The sequence below is a fragment of the Trichosurus vulpecula genome, chromosome 1 (genome assembly GCF_011100635.1).
Source record: "Trichosurus vulpecula isolate mTriVul1 chromosome 1, mTriVul1.pri, whole genome shotgun sequence".
Classification (NCBI taxonomy): domain Eukaryota; kingdom Metazoa; phylum Chordata; class Mammalia; order Diprotodontia; family Phalangeridae; genus Trichosurus; species Trichosurus vulpecula.
Genome location: NC_050573.1, coordinates 891,111 through 912,412, shown reverse-complemented (window position 1 = coordinate 912,412; position 21,302 = coordinate 891,111). Strand labels below are relative to the sequence as shown.

General features: G+C 52.9%; 1 protein-coding gene across 3 annotated transcripts; it reads left to right on the top strand.

The window, feature by feature from the left end:
- Nucleotides 1-11,277: 11,277 nt before the first annotated feature.
- Nucleotides 11,278-20,825, top strand: MMP11 (matrix metallopeptidase 11). Of its 3 annotated transcripts, none has more exons than XM_036736972.1 (8): nucleotides 11,278-11,455; nucleotides 14,393-14,613; nucleotides 15,415-15,558; nucleotides 16,068-16,201; nucleotides 16,377-16,672; nucleotides 16,769-16,973; nucleotides 18,547-18,804; nucleotides 19,055-20,825. In XM_036736972.1, exons 1-8 carry the CDS (start codon nucleotides 11,333-11,335, stop codon nucleotides 19,198-19,200), a joined length of 1,527 nt encoding a protein of 508 aa, XP_036592867.1. In that variant the 5' UTR covers nucleotides 11,278-11,332; the 3' UTR covers nucleotides 19,201-20,825. The 3 variants fall into 3 exon arrangements, with proteins under 3 accessions (XP_036592867.1, XP_036592876.1, XP_036592882.1); XM_036736981.1 differs by having other exon boundaries at nucleotides 11,313-11,455; nucleotides 18,692-18,804; nucleotides 19,055-19,201; XM_036736987.1 differs by lacking the exon at nucleotides 19,055-20,825 and adding an exon at nucleotides 17,949-18,093 and having other exon boundaries at nucleotides 11,313-11,455; nucleotides 18,547-18,628.
- The last annotated feature ends 477 nt before the right edge of the window (nucleotides 20,826-21,302 follow it).

The following is a 21,302-nucleotide window of genomic DNA, read 5'->3' as shown; positions in this document are numbered from 1 at the left end:
AAGAAGGAGGGGGCAAATCCTGAACCTCACTTGCATCTGAATTGGCCAAAAGAAGGAAGAACACACATGTACACATATGTGCACACACACACGCAGGCTTGAATGCGGTTGAATTGCCAAATACATTTCACTCAACAGGGAAACAGGCAGAAAAGAGGAAAGGGAGCATTTGAGGGAGGGGCCAATGAGGGAGAGATTCATCTTGCACTAAAAGCAAACCTCCACCATGGAGGGTGGGCTGTCGTTAGGGAAGAAGAAGTGAAAGGGAAGGGCAGCCAAGGAATGGGCCCCGAACTCTGGATGAGGGAGCAAGGAGCTAGCTCCCCATCCTCCTCTTTCAGCTCCGGCATTTCTAAGGAGGAGGTGGAGGACTCCTCCCCAGGAGGAGCAGGCTTGAGGCCAGAGGACTGGAGATGCAGTAGCATGCACTTCCTGGCCCAGGAGGCAGAGGAATGAGGCACCCCTTTCTTGACAACTCTGGGATTTGTTTTATTTAACTATGCAGGTTCATTGAGAGGCGTTTTTTCCTTTCTTTTTCTTTTTCTTTTTTTTACATTTAACCTAATTTTATTCAGGCTTGCTTTGGGATGGGGAATAGATCATTCAGTAAAAACATACAGTAGAAACAAAATATGTCTTACCATATACAACTTTTAACCTACAGTAATGATGTACCTTAATTACGTCCATGCACACAAGTCTAACATTACAATTTTTAAAAAAATAAACACAATTAAGACTTCTAGGAGCATTTTATAATAAAGTGATCCCTAATTTTTCTTTGTAGATAGATCAAGCACCTCCAAAATACAAATCCCTATACACAGTGAGCGCTTTACTTAAAATGAACACTTAAGTAAATTGAGTATGTGGACAGCCTCAGAACAAGCTGACATTATAATATTCAGCTAGGTAGGCAACAAACCATAGTGCCAAATGGAAAAACTTTATTTGCGAATAAATTTCAAAAAAAACTAAGTTAACTTTCTATAACTAAATACAGAAAATATACTGATTTGCTAAAATAAATAAGATGTGGTGTATTAACACTTCACTAGAAAGAATGCACACCAGAACACTTATAAACAGTGAATGATTCTTATTAAGAAGTTACTATAATAACGCTGGCTAAATAGAAGTGCATATTGTGTGAAGCACTGTGGGTGGCACATGTTTTGCCACATACTTTTGTTACCTTGAGGTAGATGACACGTGTGTACCAAATTCGGCATTCATTTGCAGTTGCTGCCGGTATCATGTGTACAGTATGAAAAACTTGAAAACGCTCATGAATGAAAAATGGTTTAGGAAAAAAATAGCTATTTTCATGCAACTATGGACAGTCTCACTGCGTGAATTTCAAGGCAAGATAACCGTTTTACCGAGAGAATGTTTCACTTGGCTTAGTGCATCTCTTTGGTCTTCTCCTGCGTGGCATCATTTTGCTCTATTCTTTAATTTTGTGTGCAAACGACATGCCAGTTTAAAATGAAAACTATTTCATGCATAGAAAGTAATTCTGGATTTTAAAAACCAAGAACTAATGAAATCCATACTAAAATGACACCATCTGATTCAACTTACACTACTAATGAAAAAGACAAAACACATTTCATGAATACAAAAAAAACTGTCTGCTGAGTCTTTTTGTTCAGATGTTTCAGAATGCTGCTGTATGTTTTATGGGGAATCTGGGGGGGGGAAGATTTCATAGCAGAAGGTGTTAATGTGGCCTGTATTGATTTAAGTGGTGAACCAACTGGACTATGAAACTGTGGGATGCCTATAGACTCAAGCTGCTTGTTAAAAAGGAACTCCCCACTACTGTTAAGAAAACCCTCCTCACTTTCTCTTTCCCCAAACTTGCCATCCTCTTTCCTTTCTTTTTTCAATTGTGAATTGGGAGGAAGAGAAGGTAGATTTTTGTCCATTGAAGAAACAAAATTAACTTTGAAAATGAAAGTTTAGATTGGATGCAGACTAGAAGGGAAATGGTTGACTGGGGTAGGGAAAGCTTTGCATCAAGTTTCTCTGATAAAGGCCTGGTTTTCAAGACATATTAAGAATTGATTCAAGTTTCTAAAGAATCAGAGCTTATGACCAGGCAGTTTTCTAAGAAAAAACAACAAGCCAGCAATCAGCATGTGAAAAAGCTCTCCACATCACTGACATTTAGAGAAATGAAAATTAAAGCAACTCTAAGGTTCTACCTCACACCCCTCAGATTGGCAAAGTTGATGAAAAAGGAAAATGACAAATGTTGGAGGAGCTGTGGGAAAACAGGCACATTAATATGTGCTTGGTGGACGTGTAAGCTGATCTAGTTAGTCTGAAAAGCAATTTGGAACTCTACCCACTAAACTTTCTACCCAAAGACACCAAAGAAAGAGGAAAGGGACATATGTGTACAAAAATATTTATACTATCTCTTTTTTGTGATGGGAAAACAATCCTGGAAATTAAGCAGAGGTCATCAATTAGGGAATGGCCAAACAATTTTATGGTATATGAGTTATGGATTATTATTGTGTTATAAGAAATGATGAAAGGAACTTTCAGAGAGATGGGGGAAGACTCGTACGGAGTGAAGTGAGCAGAACCAGGAGAACGACGGATACAACAACAGCAACATCATAAAGACAAACACTTGGAAAGACTGAAGAACTCAGATCAATGCAATGACCCACTATAATTCCAAAGGACTCATGATAAGGCAGGTGGTGGGCTCCGGGGCCAGAAGGATACCTATATTTTTCGACATGGCCAATGTGGGGATCTGCCTGTTTCTTACAAGGATTTTGTTTGTTTTTCTTTCTTTTTTCTATTGTGAAGGGAGATGAGGAGAGAAAATGAATACTTGTTAACTGAAGACAACAAAAGGCATAAAGCAAAAAACAATGTGGAAATGTGGGAAACTTGTAAGTAGTAGGGAAGGAGCCAGTGGATAAGGAGAGAATGGATATTGGAGAGAGGGGTAAGGTACCAGGGAGATAAGACTGCCTTGTCTTCAGAGGCTGGGGGTTGGGGTGGGAGAGGGCAGGGATGACCAGGTGTTTTATTATCTGTCTTCTAGTGACATTATTGGGGTTTCAATTGCTCAGAACTCATCTTCCATCACTGTAGCCTCCGAATTTCAATCAATCACCCTACAGTTACTAAGCATCCACCATGTGTCAGGCACTGTGCTAAGCCTGGGAGATACAAAAATTGTAAAAAGACAGTCCCTGCTTCCAAGGGGCTCACGCTAATAGAAGAGACAACAAGCAAACAAGTCTGTACAAACAAGTACTCTGCAGGATAAACAGGAAATCTTTAACACAGCAAATCAGAACTGTGGGTTGGAGAAGACTTCCTGTAGATGATGAGATTTTAGTTGGGTTAAGGAAGCCCGGAAGGTCAGCGGTAGGAGTGGAGGAGGGAGGGCCTTCCAAGCGTGGGGGACAGCCAGGGAGGATGCCCAGAGATGCGGCTTTGTGGTGGGACAGCTGGGAGGCCCGGATATGTCAGGGAGTCAGGTGTAAGAAGACGGGAAGGGGAGGAGGGGGCTAGGCTACAAGGGGCTCTGAATGCCAAACAGAGGGTTTGTATTTCATCCTGGAGACAATAGAGAGTCAGGAGGTGACATGGTCAGATGTTTGATTTAGGAAAATCACTTTAGTGACTGAATGAGAATAGACTGGAGTGGGGAGAGACTGGGGCAGGCAGACCCCCATGGACTGGAGTGGGGAGAGATCCAAGGCAGACAGACCCCCGGTAGCTGCTGCCATAGGTGAGGTGAGGTGAGGTGAGGAGGGTCTGCACCAGGGCAGGGGCATGGTCAGAGGAGACATGAGGGCATGTGGCCTCAGCAACAGATCGGATATGGGGGTTGAGAAATAGTGAAGAATCCAGGACGACTCCTAGGGTGGGAGCCTGAGGGACTGGGGGGATGGGAGTACCCTCCACAGTAACAGGGAGCTCGGGGGAAGGTTTAGGGGGATAAGATCATGAGTTTTGCTTTGCACATTTCAGATGTGTATTGGACATCCAGTTTGAGACATCTGAAAGGCAGTTGGAGATGCAAGATTGGCAGCCAGCAGAGAGGTTGGTGCAGGACACCTATGGTTAGAGGGTGTGATCTCAAAGAGGATCCAGCCAAAGAGACAGAGGAGTGGCCAGAGAGGCAGTAGGAGAACCAGGAGGGAGACGAGAGTGGGCATGTTCTGAAAACCTGGAGAGGAAAGAGGATCAAGGAGGAGAGAGTGATCGACAGTGCACAAGGCTGCTGAGATCTCAAAGAGAATGGGGATGCAGAAAAGGCTGTTGGCCTTGGCACGAAGAGGCCACTTGTAACCTGGCACTTTGGACAGAGCAGTTTCAATGGAATAATGGATGGAAGGATCCAGTGAGGGGTTCTGATGATGGGGGAGACACGAGAAGGTTTGTAGGTAGTGGGGAAGCAGCCAGTAGAGGAGGAGAGATTGAAGATAAGAGAGATGGGGAAGGGGAAACCTGCTGGAGATGGGATGGAATGAGATCACTTGAACAAGTAGAGAGGTGAGCCTTGGTCAGGAGACAGGGATGAAGGAGGAGAGAGTAGCTGAAGGTGCCAGTGATAGAAGATGAGGGCCAGGGAAGGAGAGGGTGCACAGGGCTAATGGCCTCATTTTTTTTCCTGTAAAATAGGAGGCAAAGTTCTCAGCTGACAGAGTGGGAGGGAGGGAGAGCCATAGGTTGCTTGAGGAGGGGTGAGGTTTGGAATAGCCATTGGGGAGAGTGGCGGAGTAAGTTTTTAAGGGATATATAGTAGCATTGCCGGGCAGCAGTGAGGGCCCAGCTCCCAGGATTATAATTGGGTCGTAGATATGAATAGCATGAATCTCAAAGGAAGAGGGGTTTCTGAGTATAGGAGGAAGGGGGAGAACCTGGATGTGGCCATGGGGATCAATGAATATTCCACTTACCCTCCTTCAACCAGTGAGCAGAGAAGAATTAGTGAAGGTTCGGCCAGTACTGGAAAGGGAGGCCAGGGAGGCTGTATCATTGAGTATATTCAGGTTTCGGTAAGAGCTGTTAGATGGAAGGAGTGGGAGAGGAAAAGATTGAAGATGAAAGGAAGCTTGTTGCCTAGAGAACAGGCATTCCAGAGGGCACAGTGGGAGGGCTGGGTGCTATTCACTTCATGCTTCAAAGATGATGGGAATGAGGAATCAGGAGGTGGGTGTTGAGTGAGGTTTGAAGAGGTTCTAGAGGAGTTCAGAGTCACTAGGATGTGAAGGCTATGTGAGATGTGAGAATGCCACTCCTCTTCCAAAAGGAAGCTGGAGGCAAGTATGGTATGAGATGGAAAGCCTATGGGCAGATGATCGGACATAGGTCTCTGTTCATGGCCCCTCTTCCCTCCAAAGGCTGCAGATTAGGAAGGAAAAGGGCACAGCAGGAGATGGAAGTCAAACCTTTTCAGAAGGAGAAAGATGTCTCAGCCTCCACCAACTTTTCTCTTCCCTCAAGGGACAGGCACAGCAGGACATGGAGGATGTATATTGCTCTCTTGGTCTTTCTCCCTGCCTCAGTTTACCCAAATTATCTCCAGTTCCTCAGAATTCCTCATATGCCTAAGCTCCTGCCACACCACAATATTATTCTTTCACGTTCCTCCATGAGAGCCTTTCCCCAATTGATGAGCACCCTCTTTTCTTTTCTGGATCCAGCTTGGCGGCGTTGGTAGCTTCTATAGCATGTATAGAGTGCTTTACATACGTGACCCTACTGGGAGAGCTGAGTGTACATGGGGCTTCTCTTTCAGCTTCTCCCTTCCTTGGAATGCATGCTGGGAAGGAATGCCCTGAGTGAGCTCACAGCACAAAACCGTGGGTTAGGGTTCGGAGCATTTCTGCCACAGTTACCGATTGAGAAGTCCAGGGCCTCGATCCCACTCTGTCCACAGTGGACCATCATATCTGTATGCCTACAGCCCTTCCAACACTGGCAGTTCCTACTGAAGCATGGCGCGGCAACAATTGAGCTAGCAGCTGCTGGGGTGAAAGACCAGCACAAGCCCAACAACAAGGATGCTGCCAGCACAGGTTCTTTTGATCTGCTCTACTAAGGAAAGTAATATTAAGGGGTTAACAATATTACTTTAATCCAACATATACATATAAACTCACTTAGTTCAGGAAGAAAAGCCAGCAACCTGAACTTCAGAGCAAATACAAACAAGTTACAAACATACACAATATAAACAGACCAGATTACAATTTATAGTTACTAAGAAACCATTAGCATCTGGGTTGAGGAGCCAGGAGGCTCTTAGAATGGCTGCCCAGAGTCCCATGCCAATACTCCTCCAGAAGTGAGAGCCTCAAACAAACAGTTCTGTTCTCTTTTTATACAGTCCTCAGACATGATCAAACGTTATCTGAGCGACCAGAACTTTGGTTCCTACTATTGCCTCTGGTCTTAGCAACTCCCCTTAGGACCCTGGGGGCTTCATGCCCACATAGGCTTAGCACCTGGTAGATAGGCATTTGGGCCTGGGGCTTTGCACCTAGTAAGGCTCAATCAAAGACACTTAGTTAATTTAGCATTCTAAAACAGTAAAAAAAAAGTTCCACCTTAATTACTATTACACAAGGGGTGTACAGAGCATGTGCAGATGTTCCCTGCCAAGCACACATGTGACTCAGCTTACCTCTTGGATATGTTAGAAATGACAGACTCCCAGGCTACTTTGAGCCATGTGGTGGCCAAGCACTGAATGGACTTGGTATTTGTTATGGCATGGAAGATCTTGGGAGGCGGAGGGGGTAGGGGGGGTGGGGGTGGGGGAAGGTGTCCTTCTGTCCTCCTTCCACTCCACGAGGACAACAGTGGAGAAAGGAGTTGTACCATTTAAAAAGAAAAAAACCACGGCCAGCTCATTCTCGAGAGGTCCAGAGATTGCAGGGTCAATGAATGGAGCTGCCTGGCAGAAAGGGAAGGTTCTGCATCAGGGAAGTTGACCAGCTGTCAGAGGAAGAGCCCCAGCTCCTGGTCTGGCTTACCAAAAGACACAGACTTTGAGGAGACAGTGCAGAGCCGAGGTGAAGTGTAAAGATGGCAAACTGCTTCATGTTCTGACTGGGTTTTATGTCAGTTTCCCAGCAGAGAAGAGTGAGTTAAGCCACTGAATCCTGTTTTCAAGGGTTTCCATCAATGCATCCTCTGTCGTTCAAGTCATTTTCAGTTGTGTCTGCCTCTTTTCGATCCTATTTGGGGTTTTTTTGGCGGTGATTTCCTTGGCCATTGGTCTTGGCCTTGGCCATTTTCTTCTCTGGCTCATTTGACAGATGAAGAAACTGAGGCAAGCAGGGTGAAGTGAGTCGCCCACACCCAGCTAGCAAATGTCTGAGGCTGTATCTGAGCTCAGGTCTTTCTGATCCCAGGCCCAGTGCTCTAACCACTGAGCCACCCAGCTGCCTCCAATGTATCCTGGGAGTCTCCTGTGCTTTAGCATTTCTCTTCTGTAAAGGAAATAAATAGTTGTGCCATTCACATTCATATCATACAAGGAAGCTGGGTGGCACCACAGCACACAGAGTATGGAGCGTGGAGTCAGGAAGATCTGAGTTCGAATCGGACCTCAGACACTTACTAGCTTTGGGACCCTGAGCAAGTCACTTGGCCTTGCTTGCCTCAGCTTGCTCACCTATAAAATGGTAACAACCAAAGTCCCTGCCTCCCAGGGTGTGGTGAGGATCAAATGAAATCCCCAAATGCTTTGTCAACGACCAGCTATTATTATGAAAAAGGTCCTGCGGGAAAGAGGTGCCATCGAAGCTTTGGATAACTGGTCCCCGGGGGCTAGGGTGGGTTAGTGCCCTGGAGACTAAGCCCCCCCACCATGGGCAGTGAGCAAGAAAGGGGTGGGGGCTGTGACCTGGCCTCTGTCCGCCATCTTTGTGCAGGGGCTCAGACCACAGAGGGAGTGGGGCACGTCAGCCCACCGTCCGCCATCTTTGTGCATGGGCCCAGACCACAGAGGGAGTGGCAGCTGTGGCCTGGACTCTTGGGGCACATCAGCCCAGCCCACCATCCGCCATCTTTGTGCATGGGCCCAGACCACAGAGGGAGCGGTGGCTGTGGCCCGGACTCTTGGGGCACGTCAGCCCACCGTCCGCCATCTTTGTGCATGGGCCCAGACCACGGAGGGAGTGGCAGCTGTGGCCTGGACTCTTGGGGCACATCAGCCCAGCCCACCACCCGCCATCTTTGTGCATGGGCCCAGACCACAGAGGGAGTGGTGGCTGTGGCCTGGACTCTTGGGGCATGTCAGCCCACTATCCACCATCTTTGTGCATGGGCCCAGACCACAGAGGGAGTGGTGGCTGTGGCCTAGACTCCTGGGGCATGTCAGCCCACCGTCTGCCATCTTTGTGCATATGCCCAGAACACAGAGGGAATGGGGGCTGTGGCCCGGCCTCCTGGGCTGTGTTAGACTACTGTCCGCCATCTTTGCCAGTCTGCAGAGAGGGAGGTAAATCCTCAGGCTTGCTTGCGTATTTCTCCAGCTACTGGCCTTTTGGAGACTGTGTCTTTTGGAATTCTTCTGTTGAAAGCGCTTCATCTCCTTCGGCACATGCCCTGCTGGGGAGGGCTCCTGAGGCAGTGCAGCTGGAACTCTGAGTGCCACAGTCTCTGAGGAGTCCAGGACGCAGGTGATCCATAGGACAACAGAGGTGCTGTGGACCCAAGTCACTTGTGAAGAGCTGGCAAAAGCAATGTGCAAACCAGAAGGGACATCGTTGAGGAAACAGAAGATTCAGGGCTGGAAGGGCCTGGCAATGAGGTCATGTGGGAGACCACTCTCTTTTGGTGGGCAATGGACTTGGCCCATAGTCACGTACTCTGCCGGCAGAGCCAGCATACTTCTGTGTGGGATGGATTTTACGAATCCAAAAATTAACAACAGAGGCATCTCAAGGTGAAAGTAGAAAGGAATATTTATTACGATCCCGGGAAAGGGCCACTCGGACACCGAAGGTCTCTCAGTGTCAGAGCGCACTGGACACAGAAAATTGGGGTGTTTATATAGGTCCCTAACCGCAATTCCCCCTCCCAACCTTCTTCCTCTCAGCTTGCAGACGTAAGCTTTGAGGGTACAATCTAGACGCGATAAATCTACCCAGGGATAATGGCAAGGAACAAACAGTATGGTTATTTTTACAAGCAGGAGACAGTCATAAACTTCCCACCATCCTTGTTTCATTCTACTATCAATCTCAAGGTAGTAAATCTGTCTTAAATGACAATGACGATTAAACAAACAGTTCGGTTATCGGTGACAGGCAGGAATTAGTTGTTAGTTACCTAATCCTGCACATCTATATTGCACCTGGCTTTTCGGCTTTCCATCCATTCTTCCCCAAACAGAGGTTCTCTTATCTTGGGGTCAATGTACAGGGGGTGAGTATCCTGTGTCTTATCCTTATCCTCAGAGAATTTTATGGTTGCTGACTTATTCACCTCAACCCTTCTTTCTTCCAGGCCTCTCGCCATTAGGTAAATACACAGGACCTGTTCTTAACCTCGGGGGCTTTACGGTCACTAGCTAAGCTTGTGGAGGGGAAAATATCTAAGTAGAGAAATGGGACTCACTATCCTACTTATTTCTATTTATTTAATTTGTTCCCTTTTATGAGAGGTCTTCACTCGTCCCACACACTTCCCCTGGACCTCAGCACCTCCCAGGGAGACAGGTTGATGGGGGGAAGGATGGATGCAGACAAGCAGCCTGTCCACTAGTCCCTGAAGAATGGAACTAGCCCCAGAGGGAGGACCTGGAATGCTGGGGAGAGTCCAGAGGCTCTGGAGGAGAACTTGACCTGGAATCCCAGGGAGGAAGAGAAAGTTCTTAGAGACCTGGAGGGGTCACCAAGTGTAGGAGTGGAGAGCCTGTGCCACATGGAAGAGCTGAAGAGACAATGGGTGCACCTTTGAGAGTTACAGAAACTGGAGTGAGATGTCTCTTACCTTAGTTAGCCATGTGAGTTATCCCTCAGTTACGTTTTGTGGAGATCTCTGGAAGTCTGCCATACAGCAGCCAGAGAAGGAGGCCAGAGGCAAGAGGTGGGAAGAGGAGGCCAGAGATGGAAAGAGGAGGCCAGAGAAGGAGGCCAGAGGTGGGAAGAGGAAGCCAGAGGTGAGAGGTGAGAAGAGGAGGCCAGGGATGGGAAGAGGAGGCCAGAGAAGGAAGCCAGAGGAAGAAGCCAGACGGGAGGCCGAAGGGGAAAGGGGGCAATCAGAGGTCATAGGCAGAGGGTATCAGACAGAAGAAGAGGCCAGAAGCCAGTGGGAACCCTAGGCAACAGGCTAGAGAAGGGTGGTGAATAGAGCTGAGGTCCATGGAGGAGAGAAGAGGCCAGTGGAGTCAGAGCTGAGGAGTAGAAGTAGCAGCAAGGGGCAGAGGCTGGAGGAGACTGGACAAGGTGGCCAGACGCCAAAGGCCAGAGCAGAACAGGAGAGCCCAGGAGCTGTGACTCAGAGGGTGGCAGACAGGCCAGTCAGGGGGCGGTTTGGGATCCCAGCCATGGTAGCTGGGTTTCTCAAAGGCCATATACTGGAGGCTCCCTCTGGTCTAGCTCCAGGCCTAGTTCCTTGTGTGTGTGAGTGCCTGGGGTGGGGGGAGGCCTCTAGCCAGGTCAGGTCTACTCTGGACTGGCCACACACTGCCCAGCATCCTCTGACATGGGGTCTTCTGTGGCCATAATGATGTTAAGTTGAGCCCACTCCCCAGCCTACCTCCCTGGGGGGCAAGGTTGTCTAGTGCTGGGTCCCACCCCTCCCTAGCCCCTTCAGCCCTGCCTTTGACCTCCTCAGCTCTGTGCCCCTAGCTTGGCTCTCCCCACTAGGGCTCTGGGCCATCCGACTCCTCATCTGCACTCCTCGGGGCACAACCAGTCGTGGTGGTGGTGGTGGTGGTGGTGGGGTGCTGTCTGTTAATGATTAGGGCTGCAGCAGGGTCCCCTCCAGATGTGGGGGGGAGGAGGGTAGAGGCAGGCCACCGATGGCTCCCCGCTCCTTGCCCAGAGCGGGGGTGGGAAGAGAGGGAGAGAGAACAAAAGGCAGGCTGGGTGCTGATGGAGGGGGGCAGGGCCAGGCCCGGACCGGGGAGGCGGGGAGGGGGGCAGAGCCAGGGGAGAGGGGGGCCTCCAGGCCCCAGCAGCAGGGAGGGGGAGGGGGAGCCTTCAGACCTCGGGGGGGGGGAGGGAGGAAGGGGGAGATGGGAGGGGCGGGCCAGGCTGAGCCTATAAAGGGCTGCAGTCACCCCGGCTCCGGGCCCGCCCCGCAGGCCCCTGGCGCCCGCCCCGGGATGGCCCCAGCCCTGGCCCACAGCCGCCGCCTTCTCCGGCTCCCTGGAGCTCTCCTGCTGCTGCTCCCGCTGCTGCTCCCGCCCCCGCACCGGGTCCTGGCTCGGCCGCCCCCGCCACTGCCCGTGAGTCTCAGGCCGGCCCCATTCCGCCCCCGCAGCCCCCCCTCGGCAGTGCCACCAGGTCCCCGTGCGGGAGAGAGGCTAGGGGTGAGATGGGAGCCCTCCTCCAGGCGGCGCAAGCGTTTGGGGGTGGCCACGCAGATCCCCCAGCCATGGCGGGGGCCCCAAGTTCTGCTCCCGGGCTCACTGACCTGTGCCCTTGTGGGTGTCCTCCCTACCTAGATCTGGCCTGGTCCCCTGCTCCTCCCCTTCCCCCTCCTCCGTCCTTCCGCTCCTCCTCTCTTCTCCCGCAGCCTTGCCTCCCCGGTCCCTTAGCGCCCTTCCCCTTTCCTGGGGGCTCTGGGGAGCAGGAGGGGGAGACTTGGGGCTACCTTTGCCACCCCACCCCCCAAGCCTGCGCTGGCACTCTGCTGGGGCTGTGGCTTTCTCTCCCTCCTCCTCTCCCTCTAGGGCCTTCACAGCATCAGTGTCTCACTGAGGCAGACTGTGGTCAAGAGCTGTGGGCTGGGGGCCGGTCAGGGCCACACGACCTATAACAGGTGTCTGTGCTCCTGTGACCATGCCCATGGAGCCCACCACTGTGTGCTTGCCCTGGCTCTGGGTGAGGGTGAGTGCCCACAGTGGGTACTGTGTGTGTTCCTGGTGTGTATCCACTGGCTGGTTTGGAGGAAAAGTGCCATTGAGGATGCCTGGAAAGAACCCTGACTCCTGAGAGAGGAGGCCCCAGAGAAGCATCCACAGCTCTGACTGCACCCAAATGAACTCTGGGAGCCTGCCCACATGTCCTGGGGCCCAGCTGAGTCCCCTGGGGAGGCTGGCCTGGCCCTGCTCCAGCAGCTCCCTCTGGAAGACTGTGTGAGGGCTGGAGGCAGGGCAGAGGGCCTGGAGGAGACAAAGAGAGTCCTGGGGCTTGCATCCTGGCCCCTGAATATGCTCCCATACCACAGCCATGCTGCCTGTCTGACCAACGGACCTGGTCTCCTCCCTTCAGGCAGGAAGGCTGAACCATAGAGTGGTCCCACTCAGCTACAACAGGAAACCCCAGGCCAGGGGAGACTGAGCCACGGACTGGAGCTAAAGGAGGGGTGGTATCCTGCTCTGGGTCCATGTGGCCATCTAATATTCAGGCCCCCTGGCATTGAGTGTAGGGTACAGGTAGATGGGCAGCAAACACTGGTTTGGCCCTCTGGGGGCTTCTGCAGTAGTGTGACAGAAGCCTGAGTGGTGTAGGTGGTAAGCGGAAAGTGAGGGCTGGTGCCTGGCAGGTGAGCAGGCAGGCAGACCCTGGGGCAGAGGAGGGAGGGAGGGGCTAGGCTGGGCTGCAGAGAACATCAGGCTTGAGGTTAAGGCTCTGAATCCCAGCTTTACCACTGTGTACCTCTGGGCAGGTCCCGTCTCCTTCTGGGACTGTTTCCTCTCCTATAAAAAGAGGGAGTTGTACTTGAGTACCTCTGGGGTACCCTCCAGCCATGGCAATAAAGAATGACTCCTGTAGGTCAAATTAGATGGTTACATGGTGCTCTCACTTAGACAAATAGATGTAACAGACATAAGGCTCTCTCTCCTTCTGGCCATAGCACCCCCATCTTTATCGTGTACTCTCCAGCCACCACAGATTGGCCTTCACCTAGAATGCCTCTACCCATCTCCACCCTCCTGCCTCATTCATGTTTGGTTGGGTCCAGGCTCCTTGGAGCCTCCTCCAAGAAGTCTTTCAGGATTTCCTCACCCCAATTATGTGTGGTTGCTTTCTTAGGGCTTTTTTATACACAAATTTATACTTGAATTTCTGATTATCAGAATTGATAGGGACCTCGAAAGCATCTGTTCCAACTCCTCCGCTCACAGGTATCACCTCAACAACTTTTCTGGCATGTGGCTCTCCAGCCTCAGTGAGAGGAGCCCACCTCTTAGGGAAGGCAGTCTGTTTCCTTTGGGGAGAGAGCTCTCGCTGTCTCTGCTTTTGTGTCCTCTCTTCTGTGTGGCAGGTTTAGGGCAAACTACATTCACTGCCATCAGCTTGAGTCCTAAGGTGATCCACAGGTATGTTATTATTGGTTACTAAAATGACAACATCAACTTTTTCATTAAACAATTAGCTCTGAGCCCCCAGTCCCAGTTTATTAAAGATTACTTATTTTTTTTTAAATGGAGAAGCTTCTTTCCCTTAAAGTATACAATTACTCTATGTCTATATTCTCTTTAGTCTATCTCCTCTGCTAGGCTTAAATTAACCATCAAAGTTACTGATGCTATAATTTATTAACAATGTAACAAGTAGTGAAAGAAAACTGTAAATGATGGTTTACAACATTTCAACTGGGAGAAAGGGCCTGGACCCAACACTGAACCACTCATATTTGCCTTGTGGAACATAGTTACTTCTCTCAGCCTTCTTGGGAAAGCCACCAAAGCCTCCCAAGGATTCTCTTAGAATCTTTGCTCACAAGATGCACTCTCAGGAAAGTTACCTGCCTCCTCTTTCTCTCTGTTTCTTGCTCAGTCTTTCTTTCACTCTGATAGGCAGTGGTATCTCGTTAGCCAGACAATCTCTCAAAATACTATGATAGCCTTTTAATTATAAGGTAGTGATAGCTACTCTGTGAGAGGGTGACTGAGGCAGGTGTGACATCTGAGAACTTCCATATCTGGGCCCTGTCCTGACCTCTGGTGGAATGGAAGCTCCTTGAGGGCAGGTCTTGGCTGACTTTCATCTCTGTAGCCCAGGTACTGAGTACTGAGCCCTGCCCACAGCAGGGAGGGATTAGGGTTTGTTGGGTTGAACAGAACTGAGGAGGGAGGTTCAGAGCTGGTGAGTGGGGAGAGGGTGGTTTCCCTGCTAGTCAGAGCTGCAATTGAGATTCAACCCAGGGCAGCTGGGGGTGGGGAGCACTCAGCTTTGGGGGGGCAGTTCCTGAGGCATCTCTGCTTTCTATGCAGGACTCAGCACTCAAAGAGGATGGACCTTGGCTTGAGGGTGTCCCCAAGGCCACAGCCTCTGCTGCAGTCTTCTCCATGCAAGCTGCCCCTCAGTGGGCCATGGCTCAGGGCCGTCCCCGCTGTGGTGTGCCCAACGTGCCTCGTGGATCACACCTCCAGAACCGGCAAAAACGCTTTGTGCTGTCTGGTGGGCGCTGGGAGAAGGTCAACCTCACCTACAGGTAGGGAGGCCATGACTCCAGAGGCCCCATTAGTGGGATGGCAGACATTCCTCCACACTCCTCTAGATGAGGCTGGGGAGGGCAGGGGAGGAGATCAGTCTCCCCTTCCAGGAGCTGCAGACAAGGAAGAGAGGGCAGGGGGGAGGCCCGGCCTTCACTGGCACTCATGCTCCCCTCACACACAGCCTTTCTGTGCAGACATTTAGACAAGGCTGCAAGCCCGCCATAGGCACAGAGTACCTGAACTGCAGTCAGAAAGCCCTGAGTTCAAGTCTAGCCTCAGACACTTATTAGCTGAGTGGTGCTGGCCAAGTCACTTAACCTCCACCTGCCTCAGTTTCCTCAACTGTAAAATGGGACTCACAATGGCCCCTGCCTCAAAGTGCTGTTGTGATGCTCAAATGAGATGTTTGTAAAAGCTCAGCATAGAGGCTGGTGCATAGTTAATACTTAATAAATGCTCGTTTCCTTCCTCCTTCCCTCCCTCCCTCTCTTCTTCCTTCCCTCCCTCCCTCCCTTCCTCCTTTCCTTCCTCCCTCCTTCCTTCTTTCCTTCTTTCCTTCCTCCCTCCCTTCCTCCTTTCCTTCCTCCCTCCTTCCTTCTTTCCTTCTTTCCTTCCTCCCTCTCTTCCTCCTTCCCTCCTTCCCTCCCTTCCTCCTTTCCTTCCTCCCTCCTTCCTTCTTTCCTTCTTTCCTTCCTCCCTCCCTCCTCTCTCCCTTCCTGCCTTCCTACCTGGCCATGGTTGGAGTTGGGGGGTCTGACTCATGGCCCAGCTCCAACATCTTTTCCAACATTATCCAGAATCATGCGGTTCCCCTGGCAGCTGGTCAAGGAGCAAGTCCAGCAGATGATGGCTGAGGCCTTACGGGTATGGAGCGATGTGACCCCACTTACCTTCACGGAGGTGCAAGAAGGCAGGGCGGACATCATGATTGACTTCACTAGGTAAGCGCCAGTGTAGGAGCAGGGCCATCTGGCTCTTCCCCTGGCACTGCCCCTAGCCTTAGGCTGGTTCCATGTCATGCCTGTGCTGAAAATCCCAAAGGCCTGTCCTGGAAATCAAGACCAGGATGCCTGGGTTCCAATGGCTACTAGGTCTTGAATGTGCCCAGGAGAAGTTCAGGTGAGTCACTGAAGCTCCCTGGGGCTCTGAGGGTTGGCCCTGGCACTGAACAGAGAAACAAGTCTAAGTCACTGAGCCTAGTCACAATGACAGCTCTGAGGCAGGGTAGGAGAAGAATCCCACTCTCACAGGACTAAAGACCTGTCCAAGGTCACACACCTGGGTGGACTAGAAGCCAAGAACTGGGCTTTGAGGCCAGAGGTCTCCCTTCTGCCCCACCCCCAGTGGTAGGGGTCCCTGGTCCCTGGTTAGACTGCAGAAATGAATCCCCTGGCAGTGTCCCAGGCCAGGGGCAGCTGGGCAGAACCTCCTGACCTCAGCCTTTCCTCAGGTACTGGCATGGAGACAATCTGCCTTTCGATGGCCCTGGAGGCATTTTGGCTCATGCCTTCTTTCCCAAGACCCACCGGGAGGGGGATGTGCACTTTGACTATGATGAGTCCTGGACCATTGGGAACAACCTGGGTATGAGAGCCTTGGGCTGGGGGAAATTGAGACAAGGTAGATGGTGAGGCTGGGTGGCGGGTAGGCCTGGGGGAACTGACACAGGACAGCTGGCTGTCCCCGGATGGGGATCCCTGCCTCTGGCCTCTCCTGGGGTGTCAAGGCTCCCGTGCCTCCTCCTGTCCATCCCTCCCAGGCACAGACCTGCTCCAGGTGGCTGCTCATGAGTTCGGCCACGTGCTGGGCCTACAGCACTCAACCGAAGCCAAAGCTCTGATGTCCCCCTTCTACACTTTCCGCTACCCTCTGAGCCTGAGCCCAGACGACCAGCAGGGGATCCAGCACCTCTATGGACGGCGGCTTGGACCTCAGCCCAGCCCAGAGCCCCATCTGGACCAGGCCCCTCCAGCCCCGGGGCCCACCTGGCCCCACTCCAAAGTGCCTCCCCCTCCCCAGCCAGGCAACATAGACACCAATGAGATCTCCTTAGAGGTGAGGCCCCAGGGCCACCTGCCAGCCCCGCCCCCCCCTGCACCGCCCACCAGTTCTAATGCCTCTCCCCATCCTGCCAACATGTCCCCCATGCAGCCAGACGCCTGTGACACAGACTTTGATGCTGCGGCCACCATCCGAGGAGAACTCTTCTTTTTCAAGTCGGGCTTTGTCTGGAGGCTGAGGGCTGGGCGGCTACAGCCTGGCTACCCGGCCCTGGCTTCTCGCCACTGGCAAGGCCTGCCCACCAGCCTCGACGCTGCCTTCGAGGATCCACAGGGCAACATTTGGTTTTTCCAGGGTGAGGCCCAGGAGAGTGTGCAGGAAGGGGCTGAAAACAGGGCCTGGGGCCTGAGGGTGGGGCCCATGATCAGGCAGCTTCCCCTGAGAGCTCCCAGGCCCAGTGAGAGGTGGGAGGCCAGGGGCTGGGGACTGAGACAGTGAGAGTGGGTGAGAGGGACAGCAGGGAAGATCCAGGAGATTAGAGACAGGAAGAGGAGAGAATGGCCAGAGGCTGAAAGCTGCTCCTGGCCTGAGCCTGGAGTCGAGACCTGAGTTCAAGTCCTGATTGTGGGAGCCAGGGGCCCTGTCCACTTCAGCTCTGTGCTTCTGTGTCCTGAGCTGTAAGATGAGAATGATAACCTAGTGTCCCTCCTCCTTCCCTCCCCTCCTATCTTCCTTCCCTCCCCCCTTTCTTCCTTCCCTCCCCCATCCTTCCTTCCCTCCCCTCCCTTCTCTCCTTCTTTCCTTCCTCCTCTCCTTCCTTTCTTTCTTCCTCCCTCCCCTCCCCTCCTTTCCCTCCATCCCTCCCCTCCTTCCCTCCCCTCTCCTTCCTTCCTCCTTCCCTCTCTCCCTTCTCCCTCCTTCCTCCCTCTCTCTTTCCTTTCTTTCTTCCTTCTTTCCTCCCTTCCTCCCTCTCTTTCCTTCTTCCCTCCCTTCTTTCCTTCCTCCTCCTCTCCTTCTTTTCCTTCTTCCTTCCTTCTTCCCTCCCTCTTGCCTTCCTCCCTCCTTCTCCTTCCTTCCTCCCTCCTTCTCCCTCCTTCCTCTCTCCCTTCCTTCCTTCCTCTTCTCCTTCCTTCCTTTCTTTTCTTTCTTTCTTTCTTTCTTTCTTTCTTTCTTTCTTTCTTTCTTTCTTTCTTTCTTTCTTCCTTCCTTCCTGCCTGCCTTCCTGCCTTCTACTGCTACGCTCATGCTCACTGTATCCCCTTGGGATGGGGCCACCTACATCCAGCCCAAGTGTCTGGAGAGTAGAAGCTCCTCCTCTTGTTCATCACAGGGCAAGGAAAGGGACCTTCTCCTCCCAGTCTCTCAGGCAGATGCCCAGTTCTTGCTCCCAGCATGCCTCTCCCTATCTCCATCTGCTTCAGTATCTCAAGCCTTTCACTTCCCAGGCTCATCTCCCTCTGCCCTTTCCTATAGAGGTATTATTTGGGGGCCTGCCCTGCCTTAGGGTGGTGCCCACAGCCTCTCTGAAGGGAGATGCTCCCAGCGCCCCCTCCCTCTGTCCCTGTGCCCCCTGCCCTGTTTAAGGGTGGTGTCCACAGCCTCTCTGAAGGGAGATGCTTCCAGCACCCCCTCCCTCTGTCACTGTGTCCCCTGCCCTGCCTTAGGGTGGTGCCCACAGCCTCTCTGAAAGAAGATGCTCCCAGAGCCCCCTCCCTCTGTCCCTGTGCCCCCTGCCCTGTTTAAGGGTGGTGCCCACAGCCTCTCTGAAGGGAGATGCTCCCAGAGCCCCCTCCCTCTGTCTCTGTGCCCCCTGCCCTGTTTAAGGGTGGTGCCCACAGCCTCTCTGAAGGGAGATGCTCCCAGAGCCCCCTCCCTCTGTCACTGTGTCCCCTTCCCTGAATATTTCCCCTCTGGTGTCCTTTGCTCAGGCTCTCAATATTGGGTGTATGCTGGAGAGCAGCGTGTGCTGGGCCCGGCACCACTCTCTAACCTAGGTCTAACAAGCTCAGGCATCCATGCAGCACTGGTATGGGGGACGGGAAGGAACAAAATCTACTTCTTCCATGGGGGCAGTTACTGGCGTTTCCACACCAGCACTCGGAGAGTTGATGGCCTTTACCCGAGAAGGACCACTGACTGGCGAGGAGTACCCTCTGAGATCAGTGCTGCCTTCCAAGACAGCCATGGTGGGTTTGGGCTATGGGGAGGGAGGGGCCTGCTGGGCTGGGCAGGGTCCTTCAAAGTCATCGCTCTTCCCGCCCCACTGCACATGGCAGCCCGTGATTCATACATGAACAAACAGCTCTCATGACCCCTTTGAGCCTTTGATGAAGCTAGATTGTGCCAGTTGCAAGCCTGGGAGGAGCAAGCTAAGTGCCCCTTGGGGTGCCAGGGGCCCATCCCTCTCACTGACCCCTCCCTCACCTTTCCCTCCAGGTTATGCCTACTTCCTCCATGGTCGCCAATACTGGAAGTTTGACCCAGTAAAGGTGAGAGTCTTGGAGGGCTTCCCACGCCTCATTGGCCAGGACTTCTTCAGCTGCGCTGGACCCACCACCCTTCCCTCCAATGCCTTCCTCTAAGCACTGGCCTTGGAGGCCCTGCATTCCCCCAGCCTTCTTTGGGAGCTGGCCTCCCGTGGGGATGACACTGAACCAGACAGCACTATTTATTCCGGGATGGAAATGAAGCCCCTGGGATGAGCTGGCTGGGCTCAGGCTCCCGAATGCCCTCCACTGGAGGCAGCGGGCTGCCAGCTGGGCTTCCATGCAGGCCTATGGAGTCCTGTAGCCTGAGAGCCCATGTGTTTGGAGGCAGAGAGACTCCAGGCCATGCTGGTTGTGGCCTACACTGTCAGCTCTGTACTCTGCCTTCTCTTGTCATTGTCTGGGTACATCCTTTCAGAATCTCACCGCCGGGACACCTGGCTCACCTGGGGACTTCTCAGAAGTGCTGGTTCTCTTTGGATCTTCAGAGTCCACTCCACACTGGAGAGCTGCCTCTCCCCCTGGGCTGACTGCTGTCCCCAGGGGGATATGATGGAATGCCACGGAAGCAGCTTACCTTCCTGCCAGAGTCCTTTGACACCCACTCTTCCAGGGAGTGTTGAATATATAATGCTACCCTCCTTTTTTCCCCTCCATCTACACCCAAAGCCTTCCTTCTTCCCCTAAGCGGTTTCTTTCTGAATAGGGCATGTCCATCCTAAGCCATGGATCCCCGTTGAGGTGGGCTCATCCTATCCACTTAGTGATCTCAGGAAGTGGGATGTGGCCCCTCTTGGGCTATCCCCTTGCTCTTGCTTGCTACCCACCTTTGGGCCTTACAGTAGGCCCTCCTGCCAACCAGGACGCCTGACCGTTGGCTGTACTTTCTAGCCCCTCCTGGCATCCCAGGCATCTTGGGAGGTTCCTGGCCAATCCTGGGGACACACTCAGGCAGACGGTGGGCCTTTTGGCATTCTGCTGTCCATCAGGCCCCCTTAGCAGGGGGTTGCCACCACCATCCAGCCTGCCTGATTCCTCCTTTTCCTCCTGCTCCGTGTCCCGACCTTCCTGGAAACCCCAGGTCTCACCGGTGTGCCCCACTTCCCAGGACACTGGGCTTGCCCTTTTCGTGGTAGGAGAGATGCCTAGCCAGGCCCCCAGCTCGGGAATGCCTCCCTTGTGTTTCGGCTCCAGTTCGGCTCCCCTTCAGGTCCCCATCCTCAGAAAGGGCAGCCCTTGTGTCCAGTCTGGAGAAGGCTGGTCCCTGTGATTTCATCCAACCCCCTGCATGCATGTACCGCTTGGCTGGCCTGAGGGCCCCACCCCCACCTCGTGCCCTCGGGCCTGTTTGAGCCATGGGCTCCAAGGGGCAGCAGGCCCCAGAGGCCGAGCTCAAAGCAGGCCGCCTCCTCATGCCAGGGCTGGTCCTTGTGGGCTCGCCTGGGCCCAGTCTGGTACAGCTGGCCCCCAGGCTCACAAGAGTTCTCTCGAGTTCTCCACACGCTCACCCGGGCTTGGGCCTCGCCCTTAAGAGGGGGCCTCCAGGGGAAACCTGATTTTGCTCCCCAGGCCTGGATACAGGCTCCGATCTTGGCCCCAGGGCCTTCCCCTTTGGGGGCGGGCCTCCTGCCAAAGACATGTAACTGTGCACAGTGTGGATGGTGTCTTTTGTATCGGTGGGCTGTCCATTTGATTAAACACGGCCTGTTTTCTGGTGGAAATGCCCTGGCCTTCCTTTCTGGTGGATCTTACTGATGACCCGGAAGCAGAGCACAAAGGATGGCCCCGGGTCACACAACCTGCTCCTTTCTCCTTTTCCCCCTCCCTCTCCCCCTCTCCTCCCCCCGCTCCGCCTCCAGTGAGAGCAGGTGGGGGCTGTGGGGTTGGGGTCCCAAACACCACTGCGGGAAGGAAGGCGCGTGTACACAGTCAGGGCCTAATAAGTGCGCCTAGTTGGAAGGACCCTGCGGGGAAGGGACCTAAAGCCCTTAGAGCCCCCACACGAGTGCTGCGGCGGGGCCACGCCCAGTTGTTTTGTTCTTGCCCTGGGCTGGCGGGGGAGGGCCACAGGGGGCGGGGTCTAAGCTTGGTCCCGCTCGAGGCAGGGGGCGTGGTCGGGGGCGGGGCGAGGGGGCCACGCCCGGTTCTTTTGTCCAAGTACGGGAGGGAGGCCGGGGGAGGGACGGGGACTGGGGGCG

Bases quoted from the DNA above. Each gene is read 5' to 3' on its own strand.
- MMP11 (XM_036736972.1), top strand. From the start codon at position 11,333: ATGGCCCCAGCCCTGGCCCACAGCCGCCGCCTTCTCCGGCTCCCTGGA. The intron at 15,559-16,067 runs GTAAGCGCCAGT...GCCTTTCCTCAG, and splicing joins ATCATGATTGACTTCACTAG to GTACTGGCATGGAGACAATC. The intron at 16,974-18,546 runs GTGAGGCCCAGG...TCCTTTGCTCAG, and splicing joins CAACATTTGGTTTTTCCAGG to GCTCTCAATATTGGGTGTAT.